The sequence below is a fragment of the Ctenopharyngodon idella genome, chromosome 12, assembly GCF_019924925.1.
Source record: "Ctenopharyngodon idella isolate HZGC_01 chromosome 12, HZGC01, whole genome shotgun sequence".
Classification (NCBI taxonomy): Eukaryota; Metazoa; Chordata; class Actinopteri; order Cypriniformes; family Xenocyprididae; genus Ctenopharyngodon; species Ctenopharyngodon idella.
In genome coordinates this window covers 2,715,550-2,735,852 of record NC_067231.1, presented here as the reverse complement: position 1 = coordinate 2,735,852, position 20,303 = coordinate 2,715,550, and the positions used below count along the sequence as shown (strand labels likewise).

At 35.3% G+C, this 20,303-nt stretch overlaps 2 protein-coding genes across 6 annotated transcripts in view; one reads left to right on the top strand and one right to left on the bottom strand.

The window, feature by feature from the left end:
- Positions 1–4,827: 4,827 nt before the first annotated feature.
- cntd1 (cyclin N-terminal domain containing 1) lies at positions 4,828–20,210 on the bottom strand. 4 transcript variants are annotated; one of them, XM_051914260.1, is made up of 7 exons: positions 20,096–20,210; positions 9,464–9,539; positions 9,208–9,388; positions 8,974–9,136; positions 8,739–8,883; positions 5,212–5,308; positions 4,828–5,097 (listed from the first exon to the last, which is right to left on the bottom strand). In XM_051914260.1, exons 1-7 carry the CDS (start codon positions 20,097–20,099, stop codon positions 4,996–4,998), a joined length of 768 nt encoding a protein of 255 aa, XP_051770220.1. In that variant the 5' UTR covers positions 20,100–20,210; the 3' UTR covers positions 4,828–4,995. The 4 variants fall into 4 exon arrangements, with proteins under 4 accessions (XP_051770220.1, XP_051770219.1, XP_051770218.1 ...); XM_051914259.1 differs by lacking the exon at positions 20,096–20,210 and adding an exon at positions 16,216–16,747; XM_051914258.1 differs by lacking the exon at positions 20,096–20,210 and adding an exon at positions 10,276–13,461 and having other exon boundaries at positions 8,974–9,100.
- Positions 17,106–20,303, top strand: part of LOC127523497 (arf-GAP with dual PH domain-containing protein 1) — a 40,364-nt gene continuing 37,166 nt past the window's right edge. Inside the window, exon 1 of one of the 2 annotated variants that reach the window (XM_051914250.1) lies at positions 17,106–17,259. Coding sequence is in view for 1 of the 2 variants with exons in the window: in XM_051914248.1 (XP_051770208.1) it covers positions 18,391–18,481 (91 nt within the window). In the remaining variant the exon portion in view is untranslated. Of the gene's footprint in view, positions 17,260–17,314; positions 18,482–20,303 lie in introns of those variants that run through there. The other variant, XM_051914248.1, reaches the window with a different exon arrangement.

Genomic DNA, 20,303 nt, shown 5'->3' with positions numbered 1-20,303 from the left:
AAGTACTTCTTAATTCTTATTTTTAAAACAAGAATTGTTTATATTCTGGATTAATTAATATAAATTAAATAAAAACACTTCTTAATTTCTATTTTAATAAATAAATTGGAATTGCTTATATTCTGGATGAATTAATAGAAAAATAAAAGCACTTAATTTATATTTTAAAAATAAAGATTTGTTTATATTCTGGATTAATTAGTAGAAAATAAATAAAAGCACTTAATTTCTATTTTTTAAAATAAGAATTGTTTATATTCTGGATTAATAGAACATAAAAGCACTTCTTAATTTCTATTTTTTTTTTCTTTTAAATAAGAATTGTTTATATTCTGGAGTAATTAATAGAAAATAAATAAAGGCACTTAATTTCTATTTTTTAAAAATAAGAATTGTTTATATTCTAGATTAATTAATAGAAAATAAATAAAAAATACTTAATTTCTATTTTTTTTTCTTTTAAATAATAATTGTTTACATTCTGGATTAATAAATAGAAAATAAATAAAAGCACTTCTTAATTTCTTAAAAAAAATAATTGTTTATATTCTGGATTAATTAATAGAAAGTAAATAAAATACTTCTTAATTTCTATTTTTTCTTTTAAATAAGAATTGTTTATATTCTGGATTAATTAATAGAAAATAAATAAAAGCACTTCTTAATTTCTTTAAAAAAATAATTGTTTATATTCTGGATTAATTAATAGAAAGTAAATAAAAATACTTCTTAATTTCTATGTTTTTCTTTTTTTTCTTTTAAATAAGAATTGTTTATATGGATTAATTAATAGAAAATAAATAAAAACACCTAATTTCTGTTTTTTAAAAAAAGAATTATATATATTATGGATTAATTAATAGAACATAAAAGCACTTCTTAATTTCTATATATTTTTTTTTTTAATAAGAATGGATTAATTAACAGAAAATAAATTAAAGCACTTCTCGATTTCTCTTTTAATAAATAAATAAGAATTGTTTATATTCTGGATTAATTAATAGAAAAATAAAAACACTTCTTAATTTCTATTTTTAAAAATAAATAAGAATTGTTTTTATTCTGGATTAATATATAATAAATAAAAGTATTTTTCTAGATAAATGGTGTTTAACTGGAATCAACATTTCACAGCAAGTCTCCAAAAGATTCTCTTATTTATTTTTTTGCTTCAAGACCGGTCATAACTTTTTAAAGTAAGTTACATAAAAAGTGATTGGTCTAATTTGAATTCAAAAAGCAAGACTGATTAGCCCTAATTAATTGCTTGTTGGTCAGACTAGTGCTTAGATCCAGTCTTAACTCAGCGTTACGTTCATACAGCTGCCTCTGCTCTGAAGATCTTCATGTATGAGACTTTCCTCATTCACTGTTCATAATAAAGCTTCTTCTCTGATAACTGAAGGCTTCGTTCTGAGATGTATGTGGACACCTTGTGCTTTAACAGAGCATTCATGATGACAAGGTAAATGGCAGCATCTAGTTTCCATGGAGAAAAGGCATACATGTAACAAAATAAACAGCTTTTAATGTCACCTTAGCCCCTAACGTCTAAAAGTGATGTAATATCATGGAGTCTTTAAAGTACAGCCTAGTCTCTAATTGATCTGAGTAAAAAGTTTCAAATATTATCAAACATTTGGAGCCGTGTTCTTGTTCCAATCAATATTCTCCTCGGTTACAACTGTAGTCTGTCGGAGGATATTTGTGGCATCTCTCCCACCAAATCCCTCTGCTCCCCAGCCAGACTGAAACACATCCACCAGGACTACCTGAAGCGCTGGATCCGGACCAAAACACAGACAGATCTGTGGAAAAGCATTTGGAAGAACTTTTTTCTTAGACGTTTATCTCATTTCTAAACACCCTGAATTATTATGACAAATCCTCCAATATAAAACTAATTTAGAGCAGTTCAATTCCTATACCCAGAAGAGCTGCAGTCATATATAAAAGATTTAAATGCAGGTTCATTATTTAGAAAATATTCAAAGTTTTAGTCCACATAATTAAAGTTGTGGGCCATGAGGTAAGACCAATTTTCGGCCAGAGAGTTGCTATTTTCCCTCATTTGCTTTCAGGAGTCAGGAGGAGTCTCTCAGGCACCAAAGAAAGCCAAATGATAGCACTGTTTTTTAAGAGATATGATTACTCTAAAACCTGCTCCAGTATGATAATTGCCACTGTTGTCTCACTGGGTCATATTTTGAGGTGAAGTGTGGAGACACCAAACAGAAATGCAAAATAATGACTGTTTTCAGACAAGTTTCAAGCACTCTCCCCGTCTGCCACTGCTCACCCCAAAGTCACATCGCTGCTGGAGCCAACAGTAAATGCATTTACATGCACTTTAAAAGACCCATTTCAGACTAAAGCAATAAATTATCTTACTTTGGCACTATTCTATGATATTTTGTAGTATAAATACGGTGAGTAGTGTGTTCACACTGAAAATACCAAATAGAAAAAGTACACTTTAGTAATTACCCAGATGATGCATTTAATCTCTTCATCTCAAATCGAATACTTCCATAATATACATCAGGCATAACATTATGACCACCTTCCTAATATTGTGTTGGTCCCCCTTTTGCTGCCAAAACAGCCCTGACCCGTCGAGGCATGGACTCCACTAGACCCCTGAAGGTGTGCTGTGGTATCTGACACCAAGATGTGAGCAGCAGATCCTTTAAGTCCTGTAAGTTGCGAGGTGGAGCCTCCATGGATCGGACTTGTTTGTTCAGCACATCCCACAGATGCTCGATTGGATTGAGATCTGGGGAATTTGGAGGCCAAGTCAACACCTCAAACTCGTTGTTGTGCTCCTCAAACCATTCCTGAACCAGTTTTGCTTTGTGGCAGGGCGCATTATCCTGCTGAAAGAGGCCACAGCCACCAGGGAATACCGTTTCCATGAAAGGGTGTACATGGTCTGCAACAATGCTTAGGTAGGTGGTACGTGTCAAAGTAACATCCGCATGGATAGCAGGACCCAAGGTTTCCCAGCAGAACATTGCCCAAAGCATCACACTGCCTCCGCCGGCTTGCCTTCTTCCCATAGTGCATCCTGGTGCCATGTGTTTCCCAGGTAAGTGACGCACACGCACCCGGCCATCCACGTGATGTAAAAGAAAACGTGATTCATCAGACCAGGCCACCTTCTTCCATTGCTCCGTGGTCCAGTTCTGATGCTCACGTGTCCACTGTTGGCTCTTTCAGTGGTGGACAGGGGTCAGCATACAAATTGAGTCGTTTTTACTTCCTTTTCGCCCTAAGCTTTTCCAGGTCAGTACATCTACCTTGGGTTGTTTTGGATATGGGCAGTGTTGGGAAGGTTACTTTGGAAATGTTATAGGTTACAGATTAAAGGTTACCCCATTTACAATGTAATGTAAGTAATGTAACTATTTCAATTACTTTATTAAAGTAATATCACTGATTACTTTTTGATTACTTTTCTGAATTTCAAAAATCTTTTTAAACATTTAAACCAGGCAGGGTTCACCTTACAGTCTCACAATCCTTCACCACTTGAATTAAGATTATAATAATTTAATTTTAAAGCACAGCCACCACAAAATCAGACTTCAGCACCTCTTTTTACTTTGATGATCTACGACTGTTTGTTTGTTGTGTGATGGTTCTTCATGAGTCCCTTGTTTGTTCTGAGCAGTTAAACTGAGCTCTGTTCTTCAGAAAAAATCCTCCAGGTCCCAAAAATTTTTCAGTTTTCCAGCATCTTTTGCGTATTTGAACCCTTTCCAGCAGTGTGTGATTTTGAGATCCGTCTTTTCACACTGAGGACAACTGAGGGGCTCAAACACAACTATTAAAAAAGGTTCAAACATTCACTGATGCTCCAGAAGGAAACACGATGCATTAAGAGTCAGGGGGTGAAAACTTTTGAACAGGATGAAGAGGTCCAAATGTTTCTTATTTCGCTTGAATATCATTTTTTTTCATTTAGTACTGCCCTTCGGAAGCAACAGAAAATACTTGCATGTTTCCCGGAAGACAAATTAAATACAATTTACCTTGATCTTCAAAATCAAAAAGTTTTCACCCCCCATCTATTAATGCATCATGTTTTTTTCTGGAGCATCAGTGAATGTTTGAACCTTCTTTAATAGTTGTGTTTGAGTCCCTCAGTTGTCCTCAGTGTGTCTCAAAATCATTCAGTCACTGCTGGAAAGGGTTCAAATATGCAAAAAATGCTGGAAAACTGAAGAATCTGCAGGACCTGAAGATCAGAGCTCAGTTTAACTGCTCAGAACAAACAAGAGACTCATGAACAACCATCACAAAACAAAAAAACAGTCGTAGATCATCCAGGTAACCACACACAGTATTAAGAATCAATGGTTCACATACTTATGAATGGGGTTATTTTAATAAATTCAGCTATTTTTTTTTTGTCTTATGGATTATATGTAAACATCTTTTATGTAAAATATCTTAATCAGGACAGTACTAAATAAAAAATAACATGCATTTTGTATGATCTCCCTTATTTTGTTAAAATTATTAACATTTTCACAGATTCTGCAGGTGGTTCGCATACTTTTTCTTGCAACTGTATGTCGCTGCCAATCTCACAATCCACACAATTTCTATTTTTTGTTAATGGCTAATTTTACTAGATAGCAAAATATAGCTAAAATAAAAATATAATTTAGTTATAATAAAATAACATTTTGAAAATATTATTAAATTATGATTTATCCGTATTAGCATCATCTGATATATGTCTGCTCATCACATTCATTCATTTCACATTCATTTCTTTTAGAAATTGTTGCATAATAAAATGTGAATGGCGAGTTCTTCTTTCATTTTAATGTTTTTAATGTTTTATCTTTACATTGTTCATTCACAACACAACAATTTGAGAGAAATCAAAATAGAAAGTAATATTGTCCCTGCTGTGTACACAGCATCACCAGTCTTCATATATCTGTACTCTAGCTCTAATCTGCTCCTCACACTTCATATTTCTCACATGGATTTGGTCTTGGTGATGTGCATCAGGGTGACATACGCAAAGTCCACGATGCTCTGGCTTGAAATCCCTGTTATCCCTGTCAGCTCCTCCACTACCTGCAGTGCACATGAACCAAACACACTAGAATCCTTTGAGATTGTCAAGTAATATATATTAAAATACACTTCACACTTCTGAATCATGATGTAGATACAGTAGCTGTTCTGTACCTTCTCCCATGTTGAGATATGATGAATGAAGGCGGCCACAGCAATGACTCCAACTCCCAGAAGCATTAAGTCCTGCGTCACCGACACAAACTTGGCTCTGTCACAAACACAAGATATACTTTATATTCCCCAGGCTATGGCAGGTTCCACCACCAAGCAGTGTGATGTTTACCTCAGAATAAATAATGACCTTGTTGAAGGTGAAGTGTGTAATTTAGGCACCACCAAACAGCAAATATATTAACTATATTTACATTTCATTAATAAAATACGAGAGCAAAACACACCGCCATGATGAGTTGTGGGCAGTTGGCAGGGCAATGCTATGTGGTGTTCTAAGAGGGTTTTAGCATGTTGCTATACACTTCCATGGGCATTACTAGGAAGTTGCCCACCTGAAACTTATGCCGTTGGTTGAACCAAAAGTTGGACAGCTGAGAAATATTTTGAAAGCACCAGTGTCAATGAGTTTGAGAGTAGTGTTAGAGTTGACAAAACCATACAAATCCAACCCAGATTAGATCACGTTCAGCTGGTTCACACTCAGGATCTGATATAGAGTTTATGATTAACTAAGCGCGTGCTCCTGAAAGTGTGACATGAAATCACACGAAACATGAAGAGCGTCAGTTTAAATCACTTCTCTGCTGAAGAATAAGAGATTGTTATGAATAATACCATGAATTTATTTTAACACATTTACAAGGCAAGAAAAAACACAGCTGCTTGTTGGCAAGTTACTAGCCACAATTTTGACATGGATACCATGGGGAAAAACTGCCATACTCATAGTTTTCACGTGACATCACATCCTTAAAGTAACACCCACCTGGAGGGCAAAACAATGCTTTCCTTCATTGCCCACCAGTCATTTTTACCAGGTTTATAGTAAGATCTAATGTAGCAAGACAGTGATATTAAAAGACCAAATTCAATATACACCTTATTGATTATGAATACTTTGTACAGGCAAACAAATGAACACATATTATTAACGCAAAAGCGTTTTTTTTCCATCGAAAACCTCATATTCTGGGCTCATCTGCTTGCCTGAATATAGTACCCATCATCAAAAAGGGTTAAACTGAATTTGATCTTTTAATATCATTGTTTTAGTGCATTAAGGCCTGGTTTCACTGACAGGGCTTAGCCTAAGCCAGGATTAGACGTTAGTTCAATTTGGATATTTAAGTAACTTTTATAAACGTACACTTGAAAAAAAAACATTACTGGTGTTCATCTTGAGACAAAACAATGGCACTGATATATTTTAAGATATGTCAGTACAAGTTGCTTTCAGTTAAAACAGCTCAAACATGCATTTCAGTCCAGCTTAAGCCTTGTCTGTGAAACCGGGGGTTAGGCACTTTAAGGGTAGGTTGCACTAAGGATTCTCTAGCCTGGCGTCGGTTCACCCTCCGCCTATGCTGCTTGATCGGCCTTTTAATTCTAACAGTCTTTCTGCATAGTTAATCTGTCTTTAAAATTAAAGGCGCAATATGTAGAATTTTCTGTCCGCTAGAGGTCGCTAGAGGCCTATTCAAAACAAAGGCATAGCTTGATGACGCTAAGTTTGAGTGCGGAATCTTGGGACATGTGGTCTTTACCTCACAGCCAGGATAGGACTCGGGAAGAAATCATGTTCATGGATGTGATTATTAACGTTACTGTAGTAGGAAGCAGAGCAGGACCGAGTGTTGTGGGAGCTGAACGAGGCCGCTGGAGTGATTGCACAACACACGCCTCACGAGCAGCGGGACTTTTATTATGCCGCAGTCGCCAGCGCCGCTTCCGCTTTTCCGGTCATGAGTATGAGGTAACGCAGCTCTGTTTATCATATTAGATACATTTGAGTGTGTTGAAAATGATGTTATAACGTTACTCTGAGCGTTCGCTTGGCGGCTGCTGTGAGACACTGTTGCACACTGCAGTAAGATAAATCGATTTTAGAATATCATATTAAATGCTGGATGGCTTGTGTTGATAAATGGCATGCAATTCATTTTAAAACGTATTGTATGATGGAGAAAATTCTGTATTACTGTTACTAAAAATAAAGCTGCATCTGATTATGCTATGTTAGCTACTTGACAAAATAGTGTTTTTCTCTGAGGCATGGTAAAGCATGGTACTCGCAGAAAATAAAGAAAATTAGATTTAAACAATAAGACTAAACATGTTGAGCTATATAACAATAATTAGTTTTCTGTCTATAAATATATCAAAACAGTTGTTCCCTTGTCTATTAAAACATGTAATATATTAAAGCGTCTTTGGTGTTTCCATGGTTTCTACAAAATAAAACCGGAAACCGAGGGTAACACGGGTATGACGCAATTGACAGGCGACTCCTCACACGTCCCGGAGCCTTGGTTAAAATTGCAATTTTCTCAAGATTTACATATAGTTGTAAACATTTGGGATATTGTAAGTACTCAAGTGAACAATATACGTAACACTGGCCTAGTGGTTTTTGGATATTTTACTGCAAAATTCTTACATATTGCACCTTTAAGTGCAATATGTAAACCCAGATCAACAAATCCTTGATTAGAGTTAAACTTTGCTTAATTTAATCCTTATTGGTGCAACCCACCCTAGTGTTTTCACATTAGCTTTTTAAAAAATCGTCCTGCTTTTTTTAATGATTGAATTCACTGCAGGGGCTGTATATGGATTGTTCACATATTTTTGTTTTTAAGATGGAAAATTGACAGGCTTGTGCCGCAGTTATATGGCTGTTTTGCCCTCCAGGGCTCCGCAACGGTCACATGACTGAAAACTATGAATAGATATTTTTAATATGATCTCATAATTTGGCAGCAGGTTTATTAGGCTGCTGTCACTTTAAGACCTGATGCACGGATCCAATATACTGTTACACATGCGTTTTTTTTTCTCAACTATTTACGTTCACTTAAAACATAACTGACTGTGTATACGTGAATACTGGCAAAGACTGGCATTTTGACATTATTTTGTGTGTATTTGACTGTTTAAGCACAATAAGCAGCAAAGAATAACTCAATTTAGTACTGAGATGGCTTTATGTGCACACACATTGGGTGTGAGCATACAGTCTGCTGGAATGAGTAAAATTATGCGCAATACATGCAATCCCACACCGAAATTCAAGCCCTGTAACACCAACAATATTCATCCAGAGTAAATGAAATGAGTGAGTGAGAGGAGGAGGGTTTGTGTGTCAACTCGCTGTTGGAGAGATGAGAGAGAGAGAGAAAACACAGCTGGTATTGTGTATCTATTCTAGATTAGCATTGGAAGCATTTCAGATATTTCAGTATCAATATGTATCGAAAAATTGGTATTTTTGACAACACTACATTGCACGTAGTTTATTATTTCAGATGCCTTTTTAAAAGACTACAATTGAAAATGTATATTATATATAAAATTCTTTGTATTTGAACAAAAAACACATGCTTTACCTTTAAGAATATCCTTTAAGAATAGAGAGAGTCAATGGGGGAAAAAATATAGCAGAAAATACAGGGGATAGCCTGTACCTTTGCTCTTCAGAAGGATTGGGGCATCCGGTGGCAGATATGAGCAATGAGTTGTAGATTGTCTCCCTCTGCAGGTAAATAAACTGCAGCACATGCACACACAGGTGATGCAGCTCTGCCACAGGGACTGTCGCTTCATTATGGCCTGTGTGAAAGCACAAAACACAGTGTTTTAGACCATTTGAGTTAGATTTATAGCTACTATAGCTGAGAAAGACCCTGGAAATAGTCTTACCCAGCACTTCCAAAAGGGTCTCCACATACGTTACAGGATTTGGGACATTCAAATTAAAGTTGAGAGTTTTTAAAATGAGAATCTCAGAGTCCAAGAGTTGCTCTTTGGAGGAAGAGTAACTGACTGCCTGCAGAAATCTCATCGCGATATCATTGTTAACCACCTAGACGAATACAAATAGAGCAAATCACAGCATAACACATGGAATATTTGTAATTTATGAGCTAAACATACATTCGAGTACAGGTCCAGTTTGCTGGCTATCTGAATGCTTGAGAGGATGAAGAGAAAAAGCTTCTTCTTGAGTATTTGGAAGATGAGATCCTCGTAGTTCTCTGGGTCTTCAGATGAAGCACCTTGCATTGGCTGACCTTTCTGGCTGCGGATTAGATCTTCAATATATTTGGCCGTAAACCTAGAGCAAGACAAAGTGAAGGTGCTTTAAACAGATTTACGATGAAAAATGTTCATTCGAGATTCTTTAAATTACCTCTCCAGTATTTCGATGGCCTGATATCCAACCACAGGGTTCAGTCCCAGCTCATCACAAAGAAGAAATACACACTCTATGGACAGAACAGATAGAGCGAATAAAAAAATATCAATGTAATAGTGCTATGTTTTGGCGTTATATTGTAATACTATAGGAACATGGCTGTTAATATATTTGCTTCTATGTAAACTCAAGCGAATTTGTTCAATTTTGGCTACAACACTTTGCTTTTTTTTATAATTACTTGCAAATTTATTTGATTCTGTTAAAAACAAGGGAATAAAACAATTTGAATTAATTTAATATTTAGCAATTTTAGACAGTCTTTATAAAGCAGAAAAACATTATTATTAAATGTTGTAAATGTGTCGTAATTATTGCGTTAAATACTTTTAATTCATATCTTAAATCTGACGTCTAATTCATTAACTGAAAAAAAACCTGCTTTTTTTTATTATTATTTATACAGAAACAATAACCCGAAAATAATGGGGGTGTTGCTAAATAAACACAAACTTCGAAGAGTTTCCAAGCGACATCAAAATAAAAGTCCCACTTCCGGCAAAAATCTGACAACGTACACTTATCGGACGATGCCGATTATTAAAAGATATAGGCCGATATATCGGTAGACCACTAAATCACGTTAAGAACGTTGTTTATAAATATATTAATCATTCACTAACATATTAGAGTGTACATTACATTACCACGGTATTGTCATCTGATACTATCTCTACCATGGTACCGCCACAGTACTGTTTAGTTAGTGTCTGAATCTAGTGAGCTAGTTTGAGACCAACACTCACCCACTATTCTCCTTTCTTTGAGACATCCACAGAGATCTGACACATTCTCCAAGTTGGATTTGTTTCTCTTGTTGAGGTTGGACAGAATGTCAGTTAAAATGTCTAAAGACACCAATCCAAACCTCAGGTTTCTCTGTTCCCTGGTGGGCAATGAAACCATAGTACTTGTCGCCATTTCTTAGTAAAAATGAATTTTCCACACGTAAGACACAATAACAACCGCTAAAAAATTCGTTTTACTCCAGGGGGCGCCCTTTAACTCAGAAAGCCAATTACCATTCGAATGTCGGTTTTGTCATAATTAAGACATTTATATACCAAAATATTATTTAAACCTATAATTTAAGACTTTATAACAGACACACGAATATAAATATTAGGGAGGAATTTCAATAAAATGTTTTTTTGTTTTGTTTTTTTAATTCCTTAATCAATTAGCATAACGACTGTGTGATTTGTCCATTCTGAGTAGCGTTGAGAAAAGTATCATGATCCACGTGACAACGCCACCAACGTAGAAGTGGCCTGGACAACGTTTTCTTCTGAATAAATTTATTCCAGGGCTGTGGTTCTATAAAGGTCCGAATACAATATGCATGAATAAAATAAAATAATTCTAACAACACTACATTCACTAAAGTAATTAATACGTATTTATATATCTACACCTGCTGCCTGTTCATGGACATGTGGTTCACAAAAAAGGGGGCAAGATGAATGAAAAGTTATTTAAATAAATGAAATTATTTAAATGAAGTTATAGTAAAATACAATGACTAAATAATAAAAACGATGTTAAAAGTGCTCAAAAAACAAACAAAAAAACACTGATCTATACCTCAGGGATGATGTGTTTTTGTTTTTTTAGGACTTCCGGTTCCATCTCCCCGAAGTCTATGTTTTTTTTTTTTTTTTGCCTGAAATAAGGTCTGTGGTTAACAAAACCTCTAAATATTTTCACGTTTTGATCTATGACATAAAACACACCAGTTATAACCCGCTTGTGATTTTTTTAAACCTTTATTGTGTATTAAAAACGGTGGTTGCTAACAAATTGCTAAAAGGGACTACTTCCTTTGGCAGGGACTTTAGACGTCATCATGACAAACAGGACATTTGGACAGCATTTCTCATGAAAAAGTGGATAAGTATTCACACACATAGCGCAGATTATAATCAGCGAGCATGTTTTTAAATGAAGTTGTTTTTTAAATAAAGTTTGAGGAAGCTTGGTGGTGGTGACGTTGATCCGCGACCATGGTGCACTGTAGTTCGTTTATAGCCTGCTGTTAGCTTCTTATATCTAAAGACTTTATTTAGGCTTCAAAATGTATAAATGTTATGTTAACTTGTAAAAATTGTTAGGTCGATTCAAGTCTCCATGTCAGAAATATCCAACCCCAGATGGCGGATCCTGTCAGAAGATATCTGTTTTTATACGGTAGACCTAAAACCTGTCAGCAGCAAGTCTTGTCTGGTAACAAAAACAGTCATCTATCAGCCTGAGAGCTTGACTGATAAAGCCAAGAGCAGAAAACAGGAAGCGAAGTGATAGTAAAAATGAGCAGAGTTGGTTTATTTAATCTTAGTTGCATATGTTTCAGTGTTCAGACTTCATCTGACCAGAACCAATCCAACAAGTGTTATTATACCAAAGCAAAAGCAACTGAAAATTACTTCACAACATCATCTTTTGACATTGAAAACTTTGAAATGAAGACATTCTCTTATCTCTTATTCATCAAGACAAAAGACCTCAAACACTCACGACCTACATGACCTTTCAGCCAGTGTTGGGGAAAGTTACTTAAAGTAATCCATTATAATATTTCGTTACTCCCTAAAAAAGTAACTAATTGTGTTGCTTTGCTACTCTTTATGGAAAGTAATTAGTTACTTTGGAGTGAAAACAATCATGGCCACCATATTGAAGGGTCGAAACTGAAGTGCTCAAAACTGGCCACTTTAAAGGGCCCTTCAGAATGAAGGATTTCGAAGGGTACAACTGATGGACACTTCGGGCCCCCATGATCCTTTGCACAGGGAAGTTGTTTGGCGTCACAGAATGGGTGCAGTCAATTTTACCTATAAATGTATGTGTAGTATTTTTCTATACTACTGTAATATTTATACAAGTTAGATTTGGTACATTATTATGGTCAAAACGACATTGTACTTCAACAAAAATACAGTGACCTTTATCAGTCCATTCAAATGTTTCAAATACATAGACACAATATACAATATGGTGTGATAAACCAAAAATAAATAAATAAATAAATAAACTAACGTTAAACAAAAGGCGCAGCTTGCACAATTTACTCATCGTTCAGAGCGTGTTTTTTGGGGGGGTCAACTAGCGTAGAAAATGTGTGACGAAGGCGCCTCCTTGATTGTCTCGTTAAGATGACGCAGAAGTGCATTCCCAAAAAAAGAGTTTTTTTGACCCCTACACCCTTCATCCCTTCAAAGCTCTCACTCCGGAGGGTAAACCCTTTGAAGGGATTAGGGCATAGGGATGAGCCCTTCCGAATGGAACGCAGGGCTGGACTGCAGAAGAATAGGATGCAGGAGAAGAAGTAAATGAATGAATGTAGATTTCTCTCAACATGGGGACAGGACTTATTTGAAAAAGTAACATAGATATTTTGTTGTAAATTTAAAAGTAATTTATTACTTTAGTAGTTACTTGAAAAAAGTAATCTGATTACATAACTCGCGTTACTTGTAATGCGTTACCCCCGACACTGAACTCGGCTAACACAGCATTCAAGCAACACTGCTTTTTCGCGACCATTTTAACGCTATTAGCCTACCGCTTTAGCGTAACATGGTATATAGCTACAATTCCTTCTGGCTTCACAATATATCAGTAGTATCTATTTGTCCTTACTCAATTCTTTGGGGTGTCCTTAACTACTATGTACTTACATCAAAAAATAAGTACAATGTACTTATTGTGTTCATATTGTTTTGGAAAACACTTTTGCTGTTATTTAGGTGGGTCAACAGTGTAATTATAGATGTAATTACAGAAATTAATTACAGCTGTACAACCCGAATTCCGGAAATGTTGGGACGTTTTTTTAAATTTGAATAAAATGAAAACTAAAAGACTTTCAAATCACATGAGCCAATATTTTATTCACAATAGAACATAGATAACATAACAAATGTTTAAACTGAGAAATTTTACAATTTTATGCACAAAATGAGCTCATTTCAAATTTGATGCCTGCTACAGGTCTCAAAATAGTTGGGACGGGGGCATGTTTACCATGGTTTAGCATCTCCTCTTCTTTTCAAAACAGTTTGAAGTCATCTGGGCATCGAGGTTATGAGTTTCTGGAGTCTTGGTGTTGGGATTTGGTCCCATTCTTGCCTGATGTTTCCAGCTGCTGAAGCGTTTGTGGTCGCCTTTGACGTATTTTTCTCTATAGGTGAAAGATCTGGACTGCAGGCAGGCCAATTCAGCACCTGGACTCTTCTACGACGAAGCCATGCTGTTGTAATAGCTGTTTGGTAGGCCTTCCCTAAAATAGACGTCGTCCGGAGGGGAGCATATGTTACCTTTCAGCATTCATAGTGCCTTCCAAAACATGCAAGATGCCCATACCGTATGCACTTATGCACCCCCATACCATCAGAGATGCTAGCTTTTGCACTGAACGCTGATAACACGCTGGAAGGTCTCCCTCCTCTTCAGCCCGGAGGACACGGCGTCCGTGATTTCCAACAAGAATGTCAAATTTGGACTCGTCTGACCATAGAACACTTTTCCACTTTGAAAGAGTTCCATTTTTAAATGAGCCTTGGCCCACAGGACACGACGGAGCTTCTGGACCATGTTCACATTTGGCTTCCTTTTTGCATGATAGAGCTTTAGTTGGCATCTGCAGATGGCACGGCGGATTGTGTTTGCCGACAGTGGTTTCTGGAAGTATTCCTGGGCTCATTTAGTACTGTCATTGACACAATCATGCCGATGAGTGATGCAGTGTCGTCTGAGGGCCCGAAGACCACGGGCATCCAATAAAGGTCTTCTGCCTTGTCCCTTACGCACAGAGATTTCACCAGTTTCTCTGAATCTTTTGATGATGTTATGCCCTATAGATGATGAGATTTGCAAAGCCTTTGCAATTTGACATTGAGGAACATTGTTTTTAAAGTATTCCACATGCCCATCTTTACTTCTGAGAGACTCTCCTCTCTAAGACATCCCTTTTATAGCTAATCATGTTACAGACCTGATATCAATTAAATTAATTAGTTGCTAGTTGTTCTTCCAGCTGAATATTTTCAAAATTTCTTGCTTTTTCAGCCATTTGTTGCCCCCGTGCCAACTTTGAGACCTGTAGCAGGCATCAAATTTGAAATGAGCTCATTTAGTGGAAAAAAGTGGAAAATTTCTCGGTTTAAACATTTGTTATGTTATCTATGTTCTATTGTGAATAAAATATTGGTTCATGTGATTTGAAAGTTTTTTAGTTTTCATTTTATTCAAATTTAAAAAACGTCCCAACTTTATAAAGTCTTTTAGTTTTCATTTTATTCAAATTTAAAAAACGTCCTATCATTTCCGGAATTCGGGTTGTAATTACATATAGGTATTTTTAAAATATAAGTACAATGTAAAAATGTTTGTACACAATAAGTGCAAAAATGCTAATTAATTTAAATGTTATAGTAGTTAAAGACATAATATAAAGTGGGACCATTTGTTATTGATTTGCTGCCTTCTGCTGATCGTTTGTGTAATAAGTCTTTCTGGTAGAATGTAAATTTTACAGCTAATGATCTGCAAATTAAGCACTTGCAGTAAATTTAAAGCAGTAAACCTGTTTGTGTAAGGGATTATCTGTGTTTTATATCTGTTTGGGTGGGTTTTGCACTTGTTTTAGTTCAGTTTCCTGTGTTTCAGTTATCAGTTACATCTGTCATTCATTTTGTAGATTGGTTTGTCTGTGTATATTATATGTGGGTTTCTCTCTGTTCATTGCCTGTCCTCTTCGCATTTTAATCAGCTGTTCTGTTTTCCCAGTTTTCTGAGTTTTTTGTTTAATAAATCTACTGCTTTTAAATCCATTTCCTCATCATTCACAACCGAAAGCTGACAGTTTTTTTCCTTATGGATTTACTTTTGTGTCTTTTTTTATTCAATCAAACATACTGTTTGAGATCAAAAATAATTATATCTTAATTTAAAAAAAAGAAAAAAAGATTGCAAATAAAAAGTCTTCTAAAAGCTGTTTTAATTACAAAAATAAAGTAATAGAAAAACTCTTTGCAGTCTGGCACTTTTGTTTTTCTTTGTGCAGCACAAATTTGCTCTCTGTTCTGCTGTCATTGTTTGCGACTCTTAAAACCTTTGATTGCGAGTTGAAAAGTTTTGAACTCAAGTGAAGCTGCACTTCAGTGGGCGAAATCTAAGCACCAGAATGAAAGACCTGTTTCTATAGATATGCAAACGTACATGCCACATTCAACAGCTCCAGACACGTCGGTGCGCCCGCCATCTTGGAACGGTCAGCGTGTCGCCACTCACTGTTAGAATCAATGATGCCACAACATTGCGCAGCTTCTGTTTGTGAAACAGCCCAGATTTAAATGTTGGTTTGTGTTTTTATACTTTTTAATGTTTTTACTTTTACTATTGTAACTTTTTAATGTCGTGATAGCGCATTCTCTTGTTGCATTGTGTTTAGCAAAATCATCTGCTGAAGTATATCTGCAGTCAGATATAGATATTCATAAATGCGTCTAACTACGGTTGATTCAACCGGGTTGAAGACGCTCAGTCAACGTGCTCTCGAATGTTCACGGAGCGGCTTTGACCGTTCCAATATGGCGGACGGCTTACGTATAGCGGCCCGTAAAAACAACTGCTAATGAGGCATCTATGTATACAATCTATGCTTGGCTCAATACCACTGTACCAACCTTTTATGAACACTTGACAGGTGACCTTATACAGCTCCTTTATTGCAGTTTGCCCATTTGGCGCAGGGTTTCTTGGCCGTTCCGTTGACATTTATCGTATAGCCTAAACATTATTCTTATAATACCCCAAATCGCATGAAAAACACAGAAACAATATATCATTGTAATCGTCTATTTATTAGCTTAAAGTTTCATCTGTGCAAACGTTTCTATCTGTTATGTAGCCTACGAAGGCACAATGATGAGCTACCGGATGGATTGGGAGTTACGCAATATGAGTGACAGATAAGTAACGAATCATCTGTCTGGGAGTAATACATACATGATATTATGTATTTCTAACAGAAATTAAAAATTACTGTCACTGTTTACCGTTTTTATCAAAAACAGTGGTCAAATATCTAAGCTTAGAGCCCTAAATTCATCTAAGTATATACTATTGTTGAAGATTAAGCAAGACTTTCATAGTAATATCCCGCAGTGTATGTAAACAAACCCGCTAGAGATCTTTTAAAGTTAACTGGCCGCTACACGCACTTCAGAGTGTTCTCATGGTTTGTGGCATTAGGCAGCGATGTGTTTGCTCATGCTAGAGCAAAACTAAAACCAGCTGACGCGATGCGTTTACGTCATACAGTCATGAAGAATCTTATTGGTTAAAGAAAACGTCTGTCTCGCTTGGTTTGAGCCTGCTCGAAAGCTGTGTCAGATTGGCTCACACTTGCATCTGGAGGACGAACAATGGGCGGGGCTTTTGAAAGGCCGCTGGTGATTGGTCGCTTTCACTCTCAATAACAGCACGAGGAATTGTTTTGGTCGAATGCGTCGAGCGAAATGTGTCATGCCATGGCTCATAAAGAGCATCTTGTTCATAAACCATACTTAAACAAACGCACTTATAATATCCTCCTTAATCCAAGCGTCCAGCATACTGGACAAATTTTCTTTCGGATTTTCTGACTTTTCAATGTTTCTACACAACTCAGAGCATTTGTTTAGTCGTTGATTTGATTTTCTTTGATGAGCTTAAAATCGGAGCAGCAGGTGAGAATGACACATTTTTTTTTAGTGATCCCATATTTCTACCTGACGTATTTATCTTTGTACAGTTGTTACAGAATGTTGCTATCATTAAGGGGGGGATATTCAAGTTTAACAGCAGAATTCCCTGTGAGAAACTACGTTACCCAGGATTCTGCGAAAAATCTCCACCAATCAGAGAATCGAAATAAGCAAATCGCGCCAAAATAACCGCCAACTCCCCTGAAGCAAGTGAATGTTTCGTTATTTCATTCGAAATACCAATAACTGGTATGGTTTTGCATGTTTGATGTGTATTTCTGACAGAAAATAAAATTTACCGTCACTGTTAACCGTTTTTATCATAAACAGTAGTAAAATATAAGCTAGAGCTCTATATTCTTCAGTTGAAGATTATATAAGGCTGTCTTAGTAATATCCCGCAGTGAATGTAAACAAAAACAACCCGTGCCGCTAGAGATCTTTTAAAGTTAACATTGTAAAATAATAGTTGCCTTTTAAATTTTATGATTGGTGATTGATGATTGGTGTCCGTGAGATTGAAAACATCTAGGGCTAGTTGCATAAAATTCGCAGATTAGGCTAGTCTTTCAAGTTAGCCTTCTAATTGTTTTCTTTAAGACTTTTTTTTAAAGTCATTTAAATAGAAATGTAGGCTAGATTGGTATAATTTGCATGTGAAAAGTAAACTGCTAGTTGGTCAAACTGGTTCTCAAGACAGTCTTACATAGTCTAGGCACCTGCTGGTCTAGTCAAATGTTCTGACTCGCCAGAAGAAGCAAAGATGTGAGTGATTCCAAAAGTTGCCGCTAGGTGTCGCTGTATTTCCAGTCTGTTTGTCGGCAGTATAAGGAGGGGAGGGAGACGATAAGACGCTGATAAATTTTCTAGAGTGAAAGAAAAGGATCTCTCTCTCCACCGCCAGAACCTTGAGCGCAAACACAAAGAGGAAGAGAAATACACTATATTTACAACCATTTCTGTCCCATCACTAAGTGGACATACAACCTCGGGCTTCATAACTAGACGTGCTTGCGGTTATTTTGAGGTTATTTGAACGTTTTCATCGCTGCCCCATTCATCAACCTGCTCGCGATAGATAAGCCCGGCGGAGACGTATCGATCCAGCGAGTCATGGCGAAAGAGCCAGAGCGGAACAGCTGCCTTCTGCGCGATCTCCGGCAGCGAGCCGGTAATGACATCTGCGCGGATTGCGGCGCTGCAGGTAAGAGCATCTCACCTGGTCAACTGCTACTGTACATACAGAGCCTGAAGCCGCCGCACCTGTCAGACTGATGCATCACGCTGCTTTCGGTTTGTGTGGCTCTTGCATCTGCTGTGGGAGGCCTAGACCTGACACTTTATAGTAGGCTAGGTTACACTCTAAATATTTGTTTAAATGAAATATTTTTAATACTAAAGTCATTGTAATATATAGATAGATAGATAGGCTATATATATGTAGGCACACACACACACACACATATATATATATATAGGCACATATATATATATATATATATATATATACACACCCACACACACAAAATTTTCTATTAATAAAATCTAATATTTACATTTATTCATTATTACATTTTTAATTATGTATAGCCTATTGTATTGTAGCGTATTATTAAAAAAATGAGATATATGATATAGTAAGTTGTTATAATATGTTAAAATAGAGCCTATATAATAATATAATATAATAATAAATAACATTATGTTTATATAGTTCATAATTTAATATTTATTTTTTATTTATATTTGTTGTTTATTTATTATTTTAATTTCAATTAAGTATTATAATGTCATGATATTATTTAAATATATATATATATAGATAAAGATATAAAAAGTAAGTTAAAATTACATACAGCATATATATATATAATTGAAATAGCATTATATGTTTATATAGTTCATATTTTAATTTGTATGAAATATTTTTAATTTTATATTTGGTATATTCAAATTATATATATAAAATATAAATATTATTTATAGCCTATATACAATACATACATAATCTATAAAGGTTGTAATATATTGATATATATCATTTTTTTAATATATAGTAATATAATTTACATTATTATATTTTTATATAATTCATATTTGTATTCAATTTATGAAATAATTTAAATGTTATATTTGTTATTTATTACAATTTTAATTAGTATATTGTAATGGCATTATATATAATGTGTGTGTGTGTGTGTGTATATATATATATATATATATATATATATATATATAAGTTATATTCTTAAATATCCTATATTAAAAATGTGTAATATAAGCATTGCATTTTTATATATTGTATTACATTATTATATATTTTTATTTTATATATTTCATATTTTAATTTGATTTATATATATAGGCTATATAAAAAAACAAATATATTATATTACATTATATATATATATATATAAGTTATAATATATTCTTAAATAGCATATATTCTGTATAATAATGTGTAATATAAAATATTTAATATAAAGCATTACATTTTTATATATTTCATATTTTTATTTGGTTTATAAAATATTTGTTATATTAATAGTTGCTAAGTATATTTTAATAGCCATAGCAATAAACACGTGTACACTGCTAAATACATGTTGTATTACGGTAGTTTCTGTGTAAATACTCACAGGAATCTTTGCCGGTGACCACATGTTTGTGTCTACAGTGTCATTAAAGTGATTCAGCCTTGTGTATGATGCTACAGTCACATGTCATCATTCTGCCTCGGGGAAACAACATGTTTCAGGAGCAGTCATGTGTTCCATGTTATTTGATAATAATATGGTGGTTTTTGATCTGTACTTACCCATACACACTCCCCAGCCCCAAAAGGTTGTAGAGTATTGGTTGGGTGACACACAGCATTTAGTCACGCATGTTGTTTGTAATTCGAGGCGTTAAACATGTGTTTGTGGTGCGTTTTGAGAGGTGTTGTCAGAGGGGGATTTGTGCTCGCGCGCGTGTGTGTGTGTGAGTCACACAAAGAGTGGGTGACTCAGCTATATTCTCATCAG

Excerpts from the sequence above, each read along its gene's own strand:
- cntd1 (XM_051914257.1), bottom strand. The coding sequence starts at position 10,450 with ATGGCGACAAGTACTATGGTTTCATTGCCCACCAGGGAACAGAGAAAC. Across the intron at positions 9,389-9,463 it reads GCCATCGAAATACTGGAGAG|GTTTACGGCCAAATATATTG; the intron begins GTAATTTAAAGA and ends GTCTTGCTCTAG. Across the intron at positions 5,098-5,211 it reads ATATCTCAACATGGGAGAAG|GTAGTGGAGGAGCTGACAGG; the intron begins GTACAGAACAGC and ends TGTGCACTGCAG.